The sequence below is a fragment of the Coenobita brevimanus genome, chromosome 15 (assembly GCF_032717465.1).
Source record: "Coenobita brevimanus isolate Jiangsu-jjx chromosome 15, ASM3271746v2, whole genome shotgun sequence".
Classification (NCBI taxonomy): Eukaryota; Metazoa; Arthropoda; class Malacostraca; order Decapoda; family Coenobitidae; genus Coenobita; species Coenobita brevimanus.
The window spans coordinates 23,766,972-23,787,951 of record NC_136968.1 but is presented as its reverse complement, the minus strand read 5'-3'; the positions used below and the strand labels follow the sequence as shown (position 1 = coordinate 23,787,951).

The 20,980-nt window shown below is 40.2% G+C and overlaps 1 protein-coding gene across 1 annotated transcript; it reads right to left on the bottom strand.

Annotated features, from left to right (window-relative positions):
* Window positions 1-3,082: 3,082 nt before the first annotated feature.
* LOC145390700 (uncharacterized) lies at window positions 3,083-16,401 on the bottom strand. Its single transcript, XM_080265493.1, has 5 exons — window positions 16,396-16,401; window positions 11,381-11,531; window positions 8,514-8,610; window positions 4,591-4,705; window positions 3,083-3,175 (listed from the first exon to the last, which is right to left on the bottom strand). Exons 1-5 carry the CDS (start codon window positions 16,399-16,401, stop codon window positions 3,083-3,085), a joined length of 462 nt encoding a protein of 153 aa, XP_080121619.1.
* Between the last annotated feature and the right edge of the window lie 4,579 nt (window positions 16,402-20,980).

Genomic DNA, 20,980 nt, shown 5'->3' with positions numbered 1-20,980 from the left:
TTTTCAATCTTGATATTCTGTAGGAATTCACTGTAGATTCGTAGATGAGGTTCATACGTTCGCTGCCAACCAAATGTCATAATGACTTTGTAACTTCTTGTAGTGGAAGTTAATGATGAATACAGGGAGTTTATCTTGATTTATTATCTTCAGAGAAAATCTTAAGTTGAGCAGTGTATGTATTACAGAGACTGAATACACTAAGTAAGTTGAGTTGGACCCCTCTTCTGGTTCCCTCTCTCCACTACCTGTCGGTTCTATAGCTCGCCTCCTTCTGAGCTCTGCTTCCTAAATTCTGGTGTAGCAGGGGTCGTGTCACGTATGTTACACTGTGGTTGGAAAGGTCTAGAAACCCGTGTGTGAGTATGTGTGTGTATGGTCACAAGGCGCTGTCGTGTGCCTATAAAGCATTCCTTGAGTTAAGAGTGTGTAAGCATGTTTAGCATTGCTCGATTCTCACAGACACAATACCTTCTCATCATCTGACTTCCTGCTTCTAACTGTCTGTCTATCTGTCTATTTATCTATCTATCTATTATGATTTGTAATTATAATATAGAGTCCTGACAGAATGACTAAGCCTGAAGAAGTGATAGGCCATACCTGGCGGATGGGAAATTGATCTTCTGTAGTTACATGATACGGGTCCGGTACGAGCGCTCCCCTTCCCCCGACTGGCGACTGTTTAGGAAACAACACTCCTCAGTAGTGTGAGTCGTACTGTTCTTATGATATTTGCACTTATGGCGATGCGTTCGCGATGGCGTATGCTGGCGACACTGTGAGGGATGACATTGATATTCGCGGTCGCAACTGGATGCTCGATGTCAGATGTGACCACAGTGCCAGCACACGATTGAGGATTGTTTACCCCGGCGCACATTGGACTGATCACGACCGCCGGTTTGTGATCTACAACTTGAAATGGAACGGTTAGTGTTAGGTTGTCCTTTCGTAAGTGGTCGCAAACGTGAGTGATCCGACGAAGCAACTAAGGTGTGGAGAACTTGGGAGAATGAGGGGCGATTAGTGGCCTGATGAGTGAGGTTGGATCCCGTTCGTTCCCTAATTGCCTTGGAGATATATTGAATTTTGTCTCCTGGGTTGAATCCTATCTGTATAGCTAATTCTTTCTGGGTAGGGTCAAGCCAATTCATAAATCTCAGATAACCCAGCAAATCTCCAAAGTCATCAAGTGAAATAACAAAGGTTCCCTGAACGTCTTTGACCCATTGGGTGCCACGCAACAATTGGCGCATCTCAGAACTAGTGGCTTTCATTGCCGCTGCTGCCTCATACAATTTTGCATCTTTAGATTGGACCTTCATATCCTCCTCCATTTGGGATAACAAATTTGTAAACCCTATGAGAGAGGCGGCATTTGAATGTTGACAACAAAGTTGAATTAACTCATGACGCAAGGCATCAAATGTTTGACAGTCCTCAAAATGGCCTGAACGAATCGCGGCTCTTACTGGGGACCTGCCTTGATGGAGCCTCCCCATAAGATAGGAGCCTTTGAGGGGTTCATTTGTGATTTGTCTGTTATGAATGTCCGTTTCAACCTCTCTGAGGAAGTTGTAAATGGACACTGAATTATCTTCGCCGGTAAACTTAGGGCGGTTAGCATCGTCCAAATATATTGACTGTGGAGGGGGATGGGGGGTTTGCCATGGTTGGAAGAGTGTGAAATTGGGAAAGTGTGGAAGTAACTGAAGTAGTAGGTTGAGAGGTAGTGAAGGTAACGGTAGTTATGTGTGGCTGAGTTGGGAGATGAAGTGTTGTATCAGAGACAGCTTGGGAAGTGGAAGGAGTAGGAGGTGAAGGAAGTTCTAGAGAGTCATTTAAAGATGAAGGTGTATCTGGATTTAATTTATCTGGAGGAAAGATATCTGGGTCCTCCAGAGCAGAAGAAGTAGTAGAAGTGGTAGTGGTAGTAGCAGTAGGGGTGATGGTGGTGAGAGTAGTATGAGAATGTTCAGGTTTAGGAGTTGTCTGGGTGGATGAAGAATATTTTTGATACGATCGACCGCTACGAAGAAGAGTCACTGAATCGTCATTATCGGGAGTTACTGGCTCACTTTCAGTTGCTTGTCGCTGGCAAACGGGTGAGAGCTCAGTTTTTGCAAAGTAAGACATGTGAAGTAGAAAAAAAAAATGTTATATGGTAATGAGAATGAAAAGTTTTATATACAATGTGAGAATGAGGGCACATGAAATATGTACAATAGTAATGGGAGTAAATATATACAATGGAGACAAAATGAACAAGGTAAATCAGATGAAAAGAAATGAGGTGAGAGGTGAGCGTGGTGGGTGGTGGTGCTGAGAATGAAGGTAAATATAAGCGATGCACGATAGTGCATAAAAGACAGATGAATGGTATTATGAGGTACAATCTGTAGAGAAAATCCGGAGAGTAATCTCTAGAATGACAGGGCTTGAGCCGATTAGAATAAACTATACAAGTACATATAAGGAATACCGAAGCATTGAGAATGAAGGGAAGCCTTGTTTGGAGGAAGGGAAGTTGAGACGGTACTTGAATGAAGGACCTCTCCCCGGCTGCGAAGGTGACGGGGGTGGGGTGGCGATGACGTCACAAGCTCAGGCGAGGAATGGGAGGCCAGCTGAGGGTCAGATGATCACCAGCGAGACATTGATTGGAGAGCGCCAGCGATGATGTGGAGACACATATCCTGGGCAAGATGCTGGTGGCCGCAGTTGCCAGGCAGTGCGGATGTGGCTGGTTCTGCTTGGTCAGCAATGCGGAAGGTGGGGTTGAGGGAGGGCGGTTGGGGTGTGGTGGGGTGAGTCAGGATGGTAATCATATAATTATGAAGAGCAGGAGGGCGGAAGAACTGACACCTAATAGTTCCTTACTGAATTTCAGTAGAATAGCAGCTGTTGAGATGCGATGTGGCCTGCACGTCAGTGGTGACACATCATGGAAGGTGCAGGAAGCGTTCACCAAGGAAGACGTAGGTGTCCCAAACACAAGGGAGGCAAAACGCAGACGTGCAGCAGGTGTGGCAAGGGTGGTGAAGGCACAACAGGTGTAGGAATCACTCCCGTCGTGGCACTAAATCACGGTAGAGGCGAAGAGATCCGACACACCGCTGTTATCAAATTGTTTCAATGGCCCGTGCTCCCCACTCAGGTTTATTTCAAAGATCTGAGGTGACGTATAACGGAGGTTTATTCCAGAGAGAACTTCTCTAGCTGTGATCTGTTTGATAGCTAGCCCCTTACTGCCTCACAGTGAGCAGTGGGCATGGGAACCTTAGCTTAAGTCAGCAGTTTAGAGATATGTGCTGATTCCATCAATGGCACTGGTTACATATACATATATAGGTTTAGGTGTTATAATATATAAGGCATGGTTATATAAGTAGAAAAATATAGTATGGGTACATAGTATGGGTACACCCTTGTTTCGGACAGGCAGAATGAGAGCAAACTTCCAGCAGGAAGGAAAGGTACAAGTTGACAGACAAAAGCAAGAGTTCACCCAGGCAGGGTGTACGCCCAGAAGCACAGTTCTCGAGGACAACAGGAATGACCCCATCAGTTCCACATGCCTTGTCAGTACTGAGGGCAGTGACGGCAGAAAACACACCAAATGAAGACATTTTAATGTCGGCCATGATGAAGTCAGAAGGGGGAAGTGATGGACGAACAGCACCGGAATCATCTGAGGTGGAAATGGAAGAGAAAGTATGAGAGAAGATTTCTGCTTTATCACTAAAATAAACAGCTACTGAGCCAACAGAGCAGAAAAGAGGATTGGATGATGATGAAGGAATGTTGGTAGAAAGGTTTTTGGCAAGATGCCAGAAGGAACGGGAAGAATTTGAGTAGGAGACTTCAGAGCATTTAGTATGAAAGGAGTTATTGTTGGGAAGAATTTGAGTAGGAGACTTCAGAGATTTCAGTATGAATGGATTTATTGTTAGCTGAGTGATGGACACACTTAACACAGCTCTGGCCAGAAACATGAGATGAGATTCAAGAGTGGGTTGGCTCTCGTACCTTTTGGAGACTCTCTCCTTCTTGTGGACAGCATTAGAAGAAGCGTGATTAAAGCAATTTTATTTATTTATTTATTTTTTTGCATTAGCCACAGGATAAGAGAAACGAATGTATGCTTCCATGCCCAAAAGAATAGCCTCCGTAATTGTCGAGGCACACTCAGACGGCTCTTGGCCATGGAAAGAATAATCGAAGGAGCACTGCCTAAGGACTTCCCGATCAGAAGCTCCAAAGTGCCAAAGCCAACACTCCTTAGGAGGGTCCACAGGCCTTACCGGAGTGACAGAGCAGGTTAAAGTGATACGATTGTGATCGGAGGAGCCCAGCAGAGAAAAGATTATCAGTAAAGGTACAGCAGAAGGATTAATTGTAAGGAAAAATTCAAATATGTTGGAACTCTCTCCAAGGCGGTCACGGATCCAAGTACGGTGCTGTACAAGCTGTTCTAGGTCACTGAGGATGGAAAAGATTTAGGTCTACTGACTGGGAGACCTGTAAATCTTTTCCCTTTATTTTGCACCATCAAACTTGGTAATTTGCTATTCTCATCATTATAACCTTTTTCTCCGATGCCTTTATTCCTCCTGGCTTGCTCTGCAAAACTGGATGGCCATCAGAGAACCACCTCTGGCTACAGTCCTCGGATTCCTCTCTCACAAGCTGAAGCACGTCTCTAAGTGTGCGGCCACACTTGCTTGAAACATGTGATCACCAAGAGGAAACGAAGCACAGGAGGAGTACCGATGCAATGTCCGAGTCTGACATTTCAACACACCCCTGAGCCTGGTTTCCTCTTGTCGATCACATGTTTGGAGCAAGTGTGGCAGCAGCTTAACCCTTAATTCTCTCTCACCACTGTATTGTTTTCACGTGCATTAAATCATCAGTTATATCAAACGAAATGCTTGAGGTTGCAATCTTCCTTCATTAGTTGGGATCTCCAGGTGTAAGACTTTAATTAGTTACAAGAAAATAATACCTAGGATGGTGGAAGGGCTGTAATTTTTCTTCCTTAGTTAAGAGCCTCTCAGTTTTAAATGTGTTAATCGCCTTAATTATATCATGCAGCAATATGTACACGCACGTCAACAAAAAGGGATTCACCTCCGTTAGTGGACTTTGTTGCTTTCTTGTGGCTAGATCTGAAAATGCATAGCCCTCTTTATCTATTCTAAATTCAGTGGTAATTAATTATTTCTTGTAAATCAAGTACTTTCTTTGAGATAATTAAGAGTTATGGTAGCCAGAATGAAGGCCATGAAAGAAGGCATGAAAAAGCACTTCTCGGAATCTATGAAGCTCCGTGATTATTTTCTTTGCAAAACACGTTTTTAATGCTGGGCGAAGTAACCAGTTATTGCAAACAATGATTTTTTTCTTCTGGATGGAAAAGTCACTTTTGCAGTTCATGGTTCGGATTTGTGCCTAATTAACCCCTTGAATCTCGGAGACGTCCCTTCTGTTTACTCCTCCTCCTGCCTGGCGATTTTATTGAAATTACGAAAGATGAGTCGTACAGAAAGTGATTCTACCTCTCCATTTATCACATCCGATTGTGAATGAGTCAAGTTGTGAATAGAAAGATCAGGAGAGAGCACGAAAGAGAAGCAGTCCTGGGACTCACTTAGTTAATCATTTGTAAAGCATGGGTGTTATATCCGTAAATCAGACACTACTGTCCACCACAGTTCTTACGCTGGCTAAGCTGAAATTATATTAAATAATTAACATATCGTGAATAACTCAATTTTTCTTTAAATAGCCTATGCAGCATTTGTGAATCGATTATTGGCAATAAATTTACAGCTCCCGGCATGCATGACATCATTAGCGAGTATTACACGCAGTATGTACTGTAACACACCTATCATTAATGGTTCTATGCAGTAAGGTAGTGGAATGATGCTGATAAAATAAAATGTAATGCATTCAAGCAGCATTACCAATAGGGATGAAACAAAGTCATCACCTGCCAATTTGTATCTTATTCCGACCTTTAACTCAGTCGTCAGTATTCCATGGATGGAAACAATCTGAAAACAAGCCACAAGTAATTATTTAACCCGTTAAACGGACAGCGGGGCTTGGCTTATCAGCTCCTTTGTGTTCTCAGATGTGTATTACTAGTATGTGTTTATAATTAAGCCACTACTGTAGGTGGAAGAAAGTCGCTGGACTCCAACATCCTGCCTCTGTGACGCGACGGGTAGGGGTGTATGGGTGATGAATTCTAAGAATCCGTAAATTCCAGCTATCTTACCCATTACTGTACAATTCAGAATTACGTCAGTATAAATACTGCAACTAAAGAACTTTACTTCCTCCTGTCGGATACATTCGACGTGGAATCATTCTAGTGATTGGAGGGAAAAAAAAAAAAAAGGAAATGCACAGAATTATAGGTTTACTGCTTACCATTTTAGTGCGTAAAGCAAATCCTCTCCTTATTTGGGGTTGAAAATTTCTATGCGCAACATTTTTCCTAACTATTATTTATATCCGTGTAACTTCAATAACCTACCAACAGAAATTCTTCCACGAAGCAGATTCACAGTATCATAGGAAAAACTTGCATTAACATAATTATTATACAAAAGCAAGTACTTATGGCAGTCAGGAAGGAGCTGTGCCTCTTACACACACACACACACACACACACACACACACACACACACACACACACACACACACACACACACACTGACTCACCTCTAAAAGAGTTGGAAGTAAATATTAAATTGTGCATTGTACGGAAGTGAGAACCACATCAACAAAAGACATACTATTTTCTTCCAGTTTAATTCAAAGCCAAACATCATTGAAATGTTGGCAGGTGCCTAGCTTCTGGAGCAAACAACTCATTGCTATCAGCCTCTAGATATCTCAACCGAAAACGTCTTAATCATACTCCCTACCTCGCTTGAGAAATGGTTGAGCATTATTATCACTCTAGTTATATAAAGAGTTTGATAAATAGAAAGGTAGATTGGTGTGTGTGTGTGTGTGTGTGTGTGTGTGTGTGTGTGTGTGTGTGTGTGTGTGTGTGTAATTCACCAGGACAGTCAGGATCACGTGATGGTTGCAATCATCAGCCTTTTACCCTCCAGGAAGAAAGCTGAGAGCTCATATAGTTCGACCTAAGGGCAAAGCCTTGACCTTCAAACAAGCACACACCCATCCCTTTGCTCAACGGGGACAGTACCCACCTGCTTCGTCCCGCATCCCGAGCAAGGCGAGAACCCCCGTCCTAGCAGTTACTAGGAGGGAGCATTATCACTGAGCCTGTGAGCTCCAGATATATAGAGAGATTAATATATAGAAAGGTAGATTGATATGTATGTGTGTGTGTGTGTGTGTGTGTGTGTGTGTGTGTGTGTGTGTTATGCAAGGAAGAAGAAACCAAAGGCTAGAAGCCTGGAAATTGTTCCCTCCGAGATAAGATAAAAACAATATAACAGAGAGTGAAATTCAAGATTCGTTCATTTTGTGATCAATGAACACACTGCGTTTAAAAGACAGGTCATAAATACTATGAAATACAAGGGAAGACATTTCGTAAGATGACGTAAAAAGCTGTGAGCAGCGGTTAATGCTTACAGAAGAGAGTTGTGCAAAAATGTTTTTTTTTTTTTTTTTTTTTTTTTAATGCAAGAAAATAGGAACCAAACACCAGGAGCCCACACCAGGGATCTCTCCATTAAGAAAAAAAGAAAAAGATTAGTCACCTACTCGTCCTCTTGTGTACCATTAACAATGGAGCTGAAGAAAATGGTGTCAAAGAATGCATTTGTAAAAACTACATTTGTCTGAATAACTGGCAAACTTTATGCTTAACTGTAACCATAATCCTTTCTGAACATAAATGGAACTACAAGTAAATAAATGGAACGTTGCTTTAAAGCTTTTGTGGCTTACTCTATAATGTGTTGCAAAGAAAAAAACTGAACAACGTGTTAGGTATTTTCCACTAGGCCAAATAGCAAAATATTAAGCCAAAATTATTCATCAAACATTTTTATCATCGGACTTTCAACCAAACACCTGTATCTAATTAAGTTTCTGGGATATTTCAGGTTCAAATATGCAATTCAAAAATTGGTAGAGGTTATTTACATTTGGCACAAGGGTTTTAATAGGGTGCTTCATGTATAATATCAACATCAAAGGAAATAAATTTATATGATAATAACTGATTGCCCACTCATATTGGGTAGCCATACTAAATGAGCAAATATTTAGACAAAAAAATTCAGCGAACATTTTTATCATAGGATTTTCAACCAAATTGCTGTTCCTTAATTAGATTTATTTCAGCTTCAAGTATGCAATTTTTAGTATAAAAATGAGTAAGTCACCTTGAACAATAGGCCAAGGTAATTCATATTTGGCACAAGGACTTGGGTTATCCTAGAGTACTTTCATGTGTAGTATCATCAAGATTAAAGAGAAAAATTGCAAGAAAATAATAACCAGTTACCTACTTTTGTCCTGTAGCCATAATAATGGAGCTTCGCCACATGTTGTAAGTAATATAAACAAGTTCTGGAGACCCTAAGGTGACTTTTGTAACATCAACATCTGTAGGCAGAGGTGTTCAAGAATGCATGTGCGAATTATAGGTTTGTCTCAATAACTGTCTAACTGGCTTGACAGCAACCAAAGCCCTTTTAGATCACAAGTGGGACCACAGTGATTTATCTGGAAATTTGCAACTTTAACCCGTTGCATCTCGTCAACATATGGGTACATTGCAACTTTTTTTCAGGGTGACCCAATGACTTACAGGTATGTTTTGCAAGTGCGAAGTCTGTCATTTGCACATTTTTCAAGTTTCGCGCGTGATTTTTGGTAAATATACACGGGAGACCTTCCTCTACCCACCACCAAGTGCGGACACTCCAACCCAGCGTGACCGCCCCCCCCCCCCGCACGCCGTTGTCTTGGCAGTGACCTGGCCGGTAAAGACATGTTGTGTCACCGTCTCTCTGATGATGAAATTCAAGGAAAGAGTGATTCCCCAATCACTGATGATGTGGAGGACAATGATTACGTGGCGCCAGATGAAGAGACGAACAGAAGTGATGAGGAGGTAACGTCGCCAAGGAAGGTGCAGTATGTTGATGTGTTCAGTGAGTGAAACAACGCTTATATCACCTATATTTGTGTATAAAAACCAATATACTCTTGTACTACATATAAATTCATACCAAATGATCAAATACCTACCAATTCTGAATGGTTTGGAATAATTACCCCTACCACAGAAAACGTGACAGCAGCAGTGCAGTTCCAGAGAAGATGGAACCAAGCATGGGGAGGGTCCCCTGTACTGCACAATTCCACTCTCAGGTGAGCACTTTTTTGTGCTTTGCCTGTTTCTCATAAAAAGCATAAGTTTGAGTCCAAAAAAAAAAAATCCAAATTTGATCGGGATTGGGAAGGGGGTCATTGGTGAAAAACCGGTTGGGAGATGGAGGGTTCAAGCTTTGTGGTTTTCTCTAAAATGTGTTGAAAAAAAAAAAAAAGAACAGCAAATTTGAATTTGATATTTTCAACTAGGCCAAACGGAAAAATATTAAGGAAAATATTGTTAAGAAGCGAGATTTGCCAGTTAGGTAGTCGAGGAGCACCTCGATGTTTCTCGACGTTTACCATAGGTTTTAGTACATTTCAGAGTTGCCAGTTTGGCTACAGTTTGTGAGCATAGTTATTTCGTAAGTTATGCATTAATTTTTGTGCTCTTTTTCTCAGTTATTTCGTAAGATATGTATTAATTTTTGTGCTCTTTTTCTCAATAATGTTTTATTTATGTGATTGTTTGTTAAATTATGTAATTTAATCTAAGTCTGGATGCCATATAATTTACAGTGTTATGTAACGTAGGAAAACTCTGGCATATGTTGATGTCTCCTAGTTAGCAACTGTTAGCTGTTGCCTCACGAAGTTTGTGTCAGAAATTTCTCGAATAATGCAAGCTTAAATAAGAATGGGGAAGAGACTATTTCAGGATTAGCTGGTTTGGTTCAGTTCGAGTGTAGTGCAGTGTCAGTGCAGTGAAGTTTGTATATTTTCGGTACTTGTGAAAACAGTGAAGAGTTTATTAAAGTCGGTACATCATCGGTACTTGTGAAGACAGTGAAATGTTGTCAAGCATTAAGTGTAATTGCAGTTATTAAAGTTTGTATAGCTCCAGTGTTTGTGAGAATACTGAGGTGAAGTTGGAAAGCATTAAATGGAATTATTTGGAAAATAAAGACTGCAGTTTAAGAAGTCAGAGTTTATTTTCGCCTCAGCTGAACTTGTGTGCTGTACACCTTAAGGCTGACCACAGGAAGAACAACTCACTGGGCAACGTCCTTCCTGTACTGAACTACTGCTGTTGGAGCCTGTGGCAGCTTGGGTGGGGATGCAACGATATCATTCAGCAAATATTTGTATCATAGGATTTCCAGACAAATAACTGTATTCTCAACCAGTGTCTGAGATATTTCATTTTCAAATATGCGGTTCCTAGAATATGAATGAGTATATCACCTTCAAAAATAGGTTAAGCTCATTTACAGGTATATTTGGCACAAGGACTTCGGCTACCCTATGGTACCTTCATGTTTAATATAATCAAGATCGAAAAAAAAAAATTATTAACTATTGTTACTCTGTAGCCCCCGAAAAAACACTTTGCCACATCGAATATAAGTGGATGTTTAATATACACAGGCCTGAAGACCTTAAAATAACTTCCAGCATAAAATCAACATGGGATCTAAATGAAGAGTGCATGTATAAATTCCACAGTATGTGTGTCTCAATAACTGACTAACTGTAAGCTTAACTGTAACAACATTCCTTTCAGATAAAAACAGGGACAAAAGCTATATGTCTTGAAGGATAAAGCTTTAAAGCTTTTCTGGTTTTGTCTAAAATGTTTGGGAAATTAATATGAGTGGATTTCAGTTTGATGCTTTCCACTGGGCTAAATGGGAAAATATTTGTACAAAATTGTTCAGCAAACATTGTTATCAGATGATTTTAAACCAAATAGGTGTCTCTCATGTAATTTCAGAGAAATATCAACTTCAAATACGCAGTTTTTAGACTAAAAATGAGTATATCACCTTCAAAAATAGGTGAAGTTTATTAGTATTTTGCACAAGGACTTAGGTTACCCCCAGGGTACCTTTAGGACGGCTTCACACGAACTTTTTTTTTTTTTTTTTTTTTACTGTACTGTACAGGATGACTGTATGGTAGGGTGTCAAGAAGGCATGACTTCACGTGAGTGGTTTTCTTCCGTACAGATCGCCTGCAGTAGAATACCGAATGCACATAAAGAGTGACTTGCACATACCTTCAATGAGTGATTGGCAAACCTCTTCCCAGGCTTGTATTTTCTTGTTTTTGTCTTTATAATCATCTGCCGAAGTATGCCATAACACAGGTCTCTTTTCCACATCCACTATCAGTAGTTCTGTGTCAAGATGGCCTGCCATGATGTTGTCCTGTAACACAAAATTATTTTCATAGTGTACATCTGTCATTACCTGCTATCTGTCTATATATATCTTTCTATCTATCTGTCTATCTATACTATATTTATATCTATATCTGTCTATATATCTATCTACATCTATCTATCTACATAATATATATATATATATATATATATATATATATATATATATATATATATACTGTATATGAGTAGAATATGATGTGCTATATGATAATTTGTACAACATTCTTAATCCGCCGACTCGGGTTGATGTATATATACGTCCTCACGTTTTGTCACCGTGACTCCAGTTGACGTATATGAACGCGCAGCAATTGCAAGGTCCCCAATTTGCACAATTTTCCTATTTCACGGGTGATTTTTGGTATGTATACATGGGACACCTTCTTCTACAAGATGCCAGGCAGGGTCAGTGCCTTACCCTGCATGACCTCCCCCCCTCATGCCATTGTCTCAGCAATTCACCTGTTACCAGTGACCTGGCCAATAAAGAAATGTCGTGCCACAGTACGAAATTCAAGGCCAGAGTGATTCCTCAATCGATGACAATGTGGAGGACAAAGTTTACGTAGGATTAGAGGAAGAAACAGTCAAGAATGATGATCAGGTAATGTCGCCAAAAAAGGTCAGGTATGTTGATGTGTTTGGTGAGTTAAAAAATGCTTATATTGCCTATATTACTGTGTGAAAACCAATATACTCTCATACTACATATCAATTCGTACCAAATAAATAAATAAATACTGTTTTTGAGTGGTGTGGAATAGTTACCCTCCCATAGAACTCGTGTTCTTTGGAGCCAGCTTGATAGAAAACCCAGTAAGGTAAAGGGTATTGCTACCTGTATCGAGTATTTTAAACCTCATGTGAGTGATTTCTCTATGAATTTTTGATGTTTCTCACCAATAGCAGAAGTTTGAGCCAAAAAGTTTTTGTTCCAAATTTGGTCAGGATTGGAGGGGGGTCAGTAGTTGAAAATCGGTCGGGAAGGGGCAGGTTAATAATTAAAAAAAAAAAGCCTTTTCCTATTATAAATGTGTAAAAATGCAAACTTGACTGAAAAATGACAGTAGGGAGAACAGCACCCTGCCCCTGCCATAGATGAATCATGACTGCCGCTCAGGAAAAAACTGTCCATCTGAAGTGCTCCATAGACTCTTACAGTATTCTAGAACGCCTGCGCCAGATGGTTTACTGGTGCATGGGGCAGGTGAATCTCTTTTGCACAGGCAGCATGTGCACGGTCTAATTATGTTTCACTGATTTCTAAACCGTATGGTTTTCCCGTACGGGAAAAAAAAGGTTTGTGTGAAGCCGCCCTTTTGTGTGATATCAAGATTGAAGAGAACGTAGTGAAAAAGAAGGAAAATAATACTGACGAAAACAAGAAGATTGCCATTTACATGGTGAAGCTTCATAAGAATATTGAAAAAGCTCCTCTCTCTCTCTCTCTCTCTCTCTCTCTCTCTCTCTATGAAAAAAAAAATTAACTTGTTACCTATATATACTGTCTATATACAATAAGTCACCTCCGCCCTGTCTAATAATGGTAAATGAGGTATGAGCAATACACACAAGCTCTGAAGACCCTAATTTAACTCTTTGAGTAACCAAGAAAATCTGAAGACTAAGGTAAAAAGAAAGCATGTGTATATTTTATGTTTTTCTCAATAGCTGGCTAACTGTATGCTTAAGTGTAACCTTATTCTTTCCAGATCATTAGCAAGACCACAGCTATACTCGTATTTCTGGTAAGTTATGGCTTACTTTTGTGGGCTTCTCTAAACCTTTGCATAGAAAAAAAAAAAAAAATTGAATTCGGTACTTTTCACTAAGCTAAATGGCAAACCATTAAGGCAAAACTATTCAGCAAACATTTATATCATGGGATTCTCAACAACTGTGCTGTATCTCAGTTTCTGAAATATTTAAGTTCCAAAAATGCAATATTTAGAATCACAATGAGTATATGACCTTCAAAGGTAGGGCAAGGTCATTAACATTTGGCAGGAAGTCTTAGGTTACCCTTGGGCCCCTTCATGTATAATATCAAGATCAAAGAGAAATAAGAAGTGCAAAGAATGATTATAACTTGTTACCCACTCTTATTATGTAGCCACAATAAGAAAGTATTGATGATATTAGCGAGATCTGAAGGCCCTAACGTTTCTTCTGTAACATAAACAGAGGATCTAAAGGAAGAACACATGTGTAAGTTTTACGTTTGTTTTAATAGTTGGCTAACTCTATGGTTAACTGTAACCATGTTCCTATTAAGTCATTAGAGGGACCACAGCTATATATCTGGGTAGTTACATATCTTAAGATTTGTGGTTTTCTCTAAAAGGTCTTGGAAACAAAAACGAAACATTTAAATTCGGTATTTTCCAATTGGCTAAATGGGAAAATATTAAGCCAAAATTATTCAGCAAACACTTTCATCATAAATCTCTGGGACATTTTTATTTCAAATCTTCAGTTCATAGAAGTAAAATGAGTACAGTATATCACCTTCAAAAAAAGATCAAGCTCATTCTTGGAACACGTACTTGGGCTACCCTAGGGTAACTTCTCGTCTGATATAATCAAGATTGAAGAAAAAATGTGCAAAGAAAAATAATAATAACTAGTCACCCATTCTTACTGTGTAGCCTTCCTTTGCCATGTGGTATATATGGTATGGATAATATAACAAGATCTGGAGACCCTAAGTCGTGTAACATCAACAAGGTATCTGAAGAGAAACGTGTCATGGTATGGATAATATAACAAGATCTGGAGACCCTAAGTCGTGTAACATCAACAAGGTATCTGAAGAGAAACGTGTCAAAGAACGCATGTGCAAATTGTATGTTTGTCTCAATAACTGGCTAACTATTTGCCAAACTGGAACCATAATCCTTTCAGATGATAGATGGGACCACAGCTATATAGATGGCAAGTTACAGCTTTAAAGCTTTTCTGATTTTCTCTAACACGTGTTGCAAGAAAAAAAATGAGCAGATTTGAATTTGGTACTTTCCAATAGGCTGAATGGCAAAATATAGAGCCAGTGTTACTCACCAAACATTTTTGTCATTGGATTTTCAACAAAATAGCTGTATTTCAATTAGTTTACGAGATATTTGAATTTCTATGCCATTTATAGAACAAAAATGAGTATTTAACCTTGAAAGATGGCTCGAGTTCATCTATAATTACCACAAGGTCTTGGGTTACCCTAGGATAACTTCATGTGCAATATCATGAAAATCGAAGAAAAAACTGTGGAAACAATAATCATCATCATCATCATCCGGACCTCCTTTCCCACCCAAGGGCAGGGTGAGGAGTAGCAATGTCCAGACAGCACAAATTTGCCCAATCCATATAGGCCACATTTCCATTTACTCATCGTTCAAGCCCCCGGAATCCTGGCTCTGCCGGATATGCCAAAAAACATTCACCACATTCTGCAGCTTCACACAAACGTATCCGGTTGAGTCAATCCGGATGCTACCATGCTCACAAGAGTTGCCAAAATCCATGATCATGCATTTCTCTTCACAACATTCATCCAGCCAGCTCGATCTCTTCTCAGTTCCCTGGCCTCACTGACTTCCAAACCTCTCTTCTTCAGACACTCATCCACCATATCTCTCTACCTTATCCTTGGCCTACTTAACCTCCTCCCTCCTTCAAATTCGCTCAGGTAAACCTTTTTGACCACTCTATTGTTATCCATTCTTTCCACATGACCATACCATCTCAGGACACTCTCTTTGATTCTGGTGTCCACTGACTTCTTCACTCCGCACCTTTCACGAATCACACTATTTCTTATCCTATCCACCCTCTGTACTCCACATACATTCCTCAACAGTCCCATCTCCACTGATCTTACTCTTGACTTTTCATTTTCATGCCACACCATAGTCCCACACCCATATGATAGAGTTGGCACTAACACTCCTTCATGTAAACCTCGTGCAGCTGCAACACTCAAGCCTCTGTTTCTCATCAAGGCCTTCATTGCACCAGCTACTTTTCTTCCTTGTGTCACTCTACTTTCAACTTCTTTTGCACATATTCCTCTTTTTTCTATAACTGTACCCAAGTTCTTGAACTCTCTCACCAATTCCAGTCTCTCGCCATTCACTGTGACATCACACTGGGAGTCACCTTCTCTCTCAATAACCATCACTTTACTCTTCTCTACCTTTACTGTCAAGGCACGAAGCTCACAGACATCATCAAAACTCTGCACCAGCCTACCAAGTTCCTGTCCGGTACTTGCAAGCAGTACTGCATCATCAGCATACAACAAATTTGAGATATTCCACCCATTAGCATTCATTACCAACGCCATCCCTCTCTCCATTACTTGTGTTTTCACTTCTCTCATCACCCCATCCATATAATATATAAATTATACATTGAACAACCATGGAGACATCACACAACCTTGTCGCACACCCACACCAATTGTGAACCATTCACTTAGATGCCCATTCACCCTTACACATGCTTTGCTACCATCATAAAAACTCTTGACAGCACCTAGCAGCTTACCATCTACATCATACATGCGCAAAACTTTCCACAATCCCTCTCTGTCTACTTTGTTGTATGCTTTTTCCAGATCCATAAATGCCATAAACACCTTATGGTCCTTCTCACAAGCCTTCTCTACTACCTAAATGCAAATACTTAATTCACACATCCTCTGCCACTCCTAAAGCCACACTGCTCATCACTCACCAGGACTTCTGATATCTCTCTTACTTTTTCTATAATAATTCTTCCATATATCTCCCCTACCACACTCAATAAACTTATGCCACAGTAATTCTTGGACTCACTTCACTCACCTTCATTTTTCTACAGGGGTACAATCACAGCCTTTTTCCACTCTGCAGGCACAGTTTCACTCATCCATGCCTTCTTACATATCTCCAACACGCACTTCATTCCACTCTCTCCACTACACTTAAGCATCTCTGCATACACCTCATCAACCCCAGTTGCCTTCCCATTTTTCATCCGTTTCACAGCGCTCTTCACCTGTGCGAGTGTCACGTCTCCTGGCACTGCACTCCTTCTCTGCACATCCCCAAAACCAATTACAGCCACTCTACTCTCGCTATTCCCATTCATCAGGCTTTCAAAATATTCTCTCCATTTGGTCCTAACTTCATTTCCATGGGTTAGTAACCTACCACCTGCATCCTTCACACTATCACATTTCTTTCCGCTTTCACTTCTACATTTCCGTACCTCTTTCCATAGGTTTGCCATTTATATTGCATAGCTTAACCCTTGGACTGTGACATACCTCAAATGGGTTTGTCTCTGAAAGTTGCAACATACTTATTATGAGCAAGAATTTCAACAATGCACCACAAATATTCCATAAGAATCACAAGATTTATGGGGTATTAGGGTAAGTGGTAGCCCTCACTCCCATCCCCTATCTTGAGCTCAGTTGCTAAATTGCACCAGCAACAATGACCCAAAAGTATCCACTTCGTAACTCATTTCCCGCAATGTTATCACCCCAGGAGAGACAGTCATGGGTCAAAATTGTTAAGAATAACATAAAATCTAATGTAAGGTTAATAGGAGGTAATGGAACAGAAGTAGGGTGGTAAATAATGGGTGAAAAAGTAGCGCCCTGAGCTCGTATTGCAGCATGCGGAGCAAGCTGGCAACCCATTTTGCAAGAGATAAGCCTGGTGATAGCCTGTCTACAGGCTGTCTCTTCTGTCCCAATATGCATTTCTCTCTCTCTCTCTCTCTCTTTCTCTCTCCCTCTCTCTCTCTTTAAGCATACTGTAGTTTTCATGATCCTGCCAGAAATGCATTTTCTAATAAATATTTCTCCAAAAGTACTCTGATTTAAAAAAAAAAAAAAATCCCTGGCTAGCCGCACTATGAAATTTCGTAGCCACTGATATACATTTCACAGAAATCTGTAAGAGTGACCTTACTTGCCATTTTTGCTACACCACGCAAGATGTTTGTGTGACCCCTAGCTGCAACCTATAGGTTAACTAGTAACCAGTCATTGTGTAGCCACAATAAGGAACCTTCCCTATTTGATATGAAAGATACATGATATATAAACAAGATCTGAAGACACTAAGGTAACTTCTTGTGGAACATCAACAATACATTATGAAGACAAAGATGTTGAACGCATGTGTAAATATGACGTTTGTCTTAGTAACTGGCCAACTGTATGCTTCACCCACCGCACCCTGATAACATACGGGTACGTTGCAATGTTTCGTCACGGTCAGTCCCATTAACATACCCATACATTTTGCAACTGCGAAGCCCTTCATTTGCACATTTTTAAAGTTCCACAAGGGATTTTTGGTAGGTATGTATGGGAGACCTTCCTCTACCTGCTGCCAGGTGGCAACACTGCCTGACCCTGCATGACCCCCCCCCACACACCATTTTCTCTGTAACTCATCTGTTAGCAGTGACCTGGCCAGTAAAGACATGTCCCACCATGGTCTCTCCAACGACAAAATTCAAGGTGAATATGATTCCTGATGTGAAGGCCAAAGATTACGTGGCAACAGAGGAAGAACGAACAAGAGTGATGAGGTAATGTCGCCAAAGAATGTGTGGTATGTTCCTGTGTTTGATGAGTGAAACAACGCTTAAATTGCCTACAATATTGTGTTAAAACCAGTATATTCTTGTACTACATATAATTTCGTACCAAATGAGCAAATATCTACCTATTCTGAGAGGTTTCCAATAGTTACTGCTACCATAGAAAATGCGACAGCTGCAGTATGGCTCCAGAGAACACAGTACCAGGTGTTTAAATGGTCACCTGTATAGCTCACTTCTAAGGTCAGGTTAGTACTTTCTTTTTGAATTTTCGATGTTTCTAAAAAAAAAAAAAAACGGAGGTTTTAGTCAAAATAAATAATAAATAAAAAATCTGGTGGGATTGGGTGAGGGTTATTGTTGAAAAATCTGCCGGGATGCAGCGGGTTAACTGTAACCATATTCCTTTCAAATAAGATAGACCACAGCTATGTATCTGGAAAGTTATAGGTTTAAAACTTGTGTGGGTTTCTCTAAAACATATTACCCTATCTGCCATGTAACATCCATACACATCACAATCGGTGTGCTTCATGGTCACCAAGTAGTGGCTTAGCACGCAAGAGTCTTTTCGCCACCATTTGAACCAGCTGCCATTTCATCTTAGCACCATAGGGTAAGGAGTCCCTCCATAGCACACAGGCGAGTCAGTATGTCCCGTGCTTTTGCCAGGTGTACAACATTGTCTTCAGGTTCCTATTTGTTTGATTCCATCCACGACGCCTGTAGAGAACTGCACCATCCATCCCTGCCAAGCCTCTTTCCAAGAATACTAGAAAAGGGCTCAGTGATAGTGCCATAAGGCATGCCTTGGCTACAACAGTCTAGTTTATCTAGTAGCGGTGAAGTTATCAAACTGAGAGCAAAGCCATAGTTGGGAGAGATGCTCAAACTCCCCATGCTCTTGCGCCAAAAATTAGCTCTGTTCCTCACGTCATTACTCATCAACGCAACGACCTACAGGCATGGAGATACTTTCATTCGGAAGATGAAGTGATGATGAGTAATATGGTCAGTTATTTGTTTCTCAAACTGCTGTACTTTCCGACAAATTAAGGTCTGAACACAAGCAATTTCCGGGAAATTGATCGTTGTGAGGTGACGACTGCATTAAAAATAGCCCAGTGTTTGGAGGTTAATGACAAAGTATTAAGCCAAAAGTATTCACCAAACATTTCTATCACTGGATTTGGAACCAAACTGCTGTATGTAATTTAGTTTCTGAGATACTTCGATTTCAAATAGGCAGTTTTTAGACTAAAAATTAATATCTCCTTCATATATAGGTCAGGGTCATTTGTATTTGGCACAATGACTTGTGTTAACCTGGAATAACTTCATGTATGATTTTATCAAGATGGAAGGAAAATAAAGTGCAAACAAAATTAATAAGTTACCTATTGTTAATGTGTGGCTACACTACTTCGCTGGATGGTACAAAATGTATGTGTAACACAAACTGGATCTGAAGACCTTAGGGTAACTTCTGTAACATTAACATCTGAAGATAAAAATGTCAAAGAATGCATGTGTAAATTTTACATTTGTCTCACTACTTGGCTTACTTCATGCTTAACTGCAACCATATTCCTTTCAGATAATAAGAGGGACCACAGCTATATATCTGGAAAGTTACAGCTCTATAGCTATTGTGGTTTTCTCTAAAACGTGTTGCAAAAAAAAAAAAAAATTAAGATTTGCATTCGGTACTTTCCACTATGTTAAACGGAAAAATATCAAGCCAGAATTATTAAGCAAACATTGTTATCATAGGATTTTCAACTACATAGCTGCATCTCAATTAGTTTCTGAGATATCTCAATATCAAATACGCAGTTTTTAGAATAAAAATGAGTATATCAGCTTCAAAAACAGGTCAGACTCATTTATATTTGCCACAAGGACATGGGATACCCAAAGGAACCTTCATGTTTAATATTAGGAATGAAGAAGAAGAAAAGTGCAAATAATAATAATAATAATAATAATAATGATGATGATGATGATCATGATGATGTCATGTCTCCATGGTTGTTCAATCTGTATACGGATGGGGTTATAAAAAGATACAAGGTAGGACAGTGGATGTTGGAGTGGCCCTAATGAGAGTGGGCAGTGTGTGGAAACTCCCTGTACTGTTGTTTGCGGATGATACTGTGTTGTTAAGTGAAGACGAAGGGGATTTGCAAGGCTTGGTAAATGAGTTTGGAAGAGTGTGTAAGAAACGTAATCTAAAGGTGAATGTAGGGAAGAGTAAAGTTAAGGTCTTCGAGAGAAAGAAGTAACTGAATGTACAGTGAGGTTGGATGAAGAGAAAATGGAAGATGTGAGTGCATTTAAGTACTTGGGTAGTGTGATGAGTAAAGATGGAAGTTTAGAGGGTGATGTGCTTGAAAGGGTACAACAAAGAAGAAGGTTCTTTGAAAGCAGTGATAAGAAAAAGGGAAGTGAGCATGGAAGTGAAAAAGTTACTGCATGGCAGCATTATGATACTAACTCTAAAGTAAGTAAAGCTTGAACCTTGTTGGAGGGACACAAGTCAAGAGGGAGGGCAGTGGAAATGAGCTATTTGAGAGAAACATGCAGTCACATAGACAGACTGACATATGAGGAAGTGAATGAGCGTTGTGATGTAGATATGGATGTGATAGGAAGCGTTAGGAGAAACACACTGAGGTGGTTTGGCCATGTGGAGAGGATGGAGAGTGAGAGACTGATGAGGAGAGTGTAGGTAAGTGATGTGGAGAGGGATGGGGGGGGGGCAAGGAAGAGTTGGTGGGATGAAGTGGAGAGGTATATGAAAGATGGGGGTGTTAGCTGGGGTCA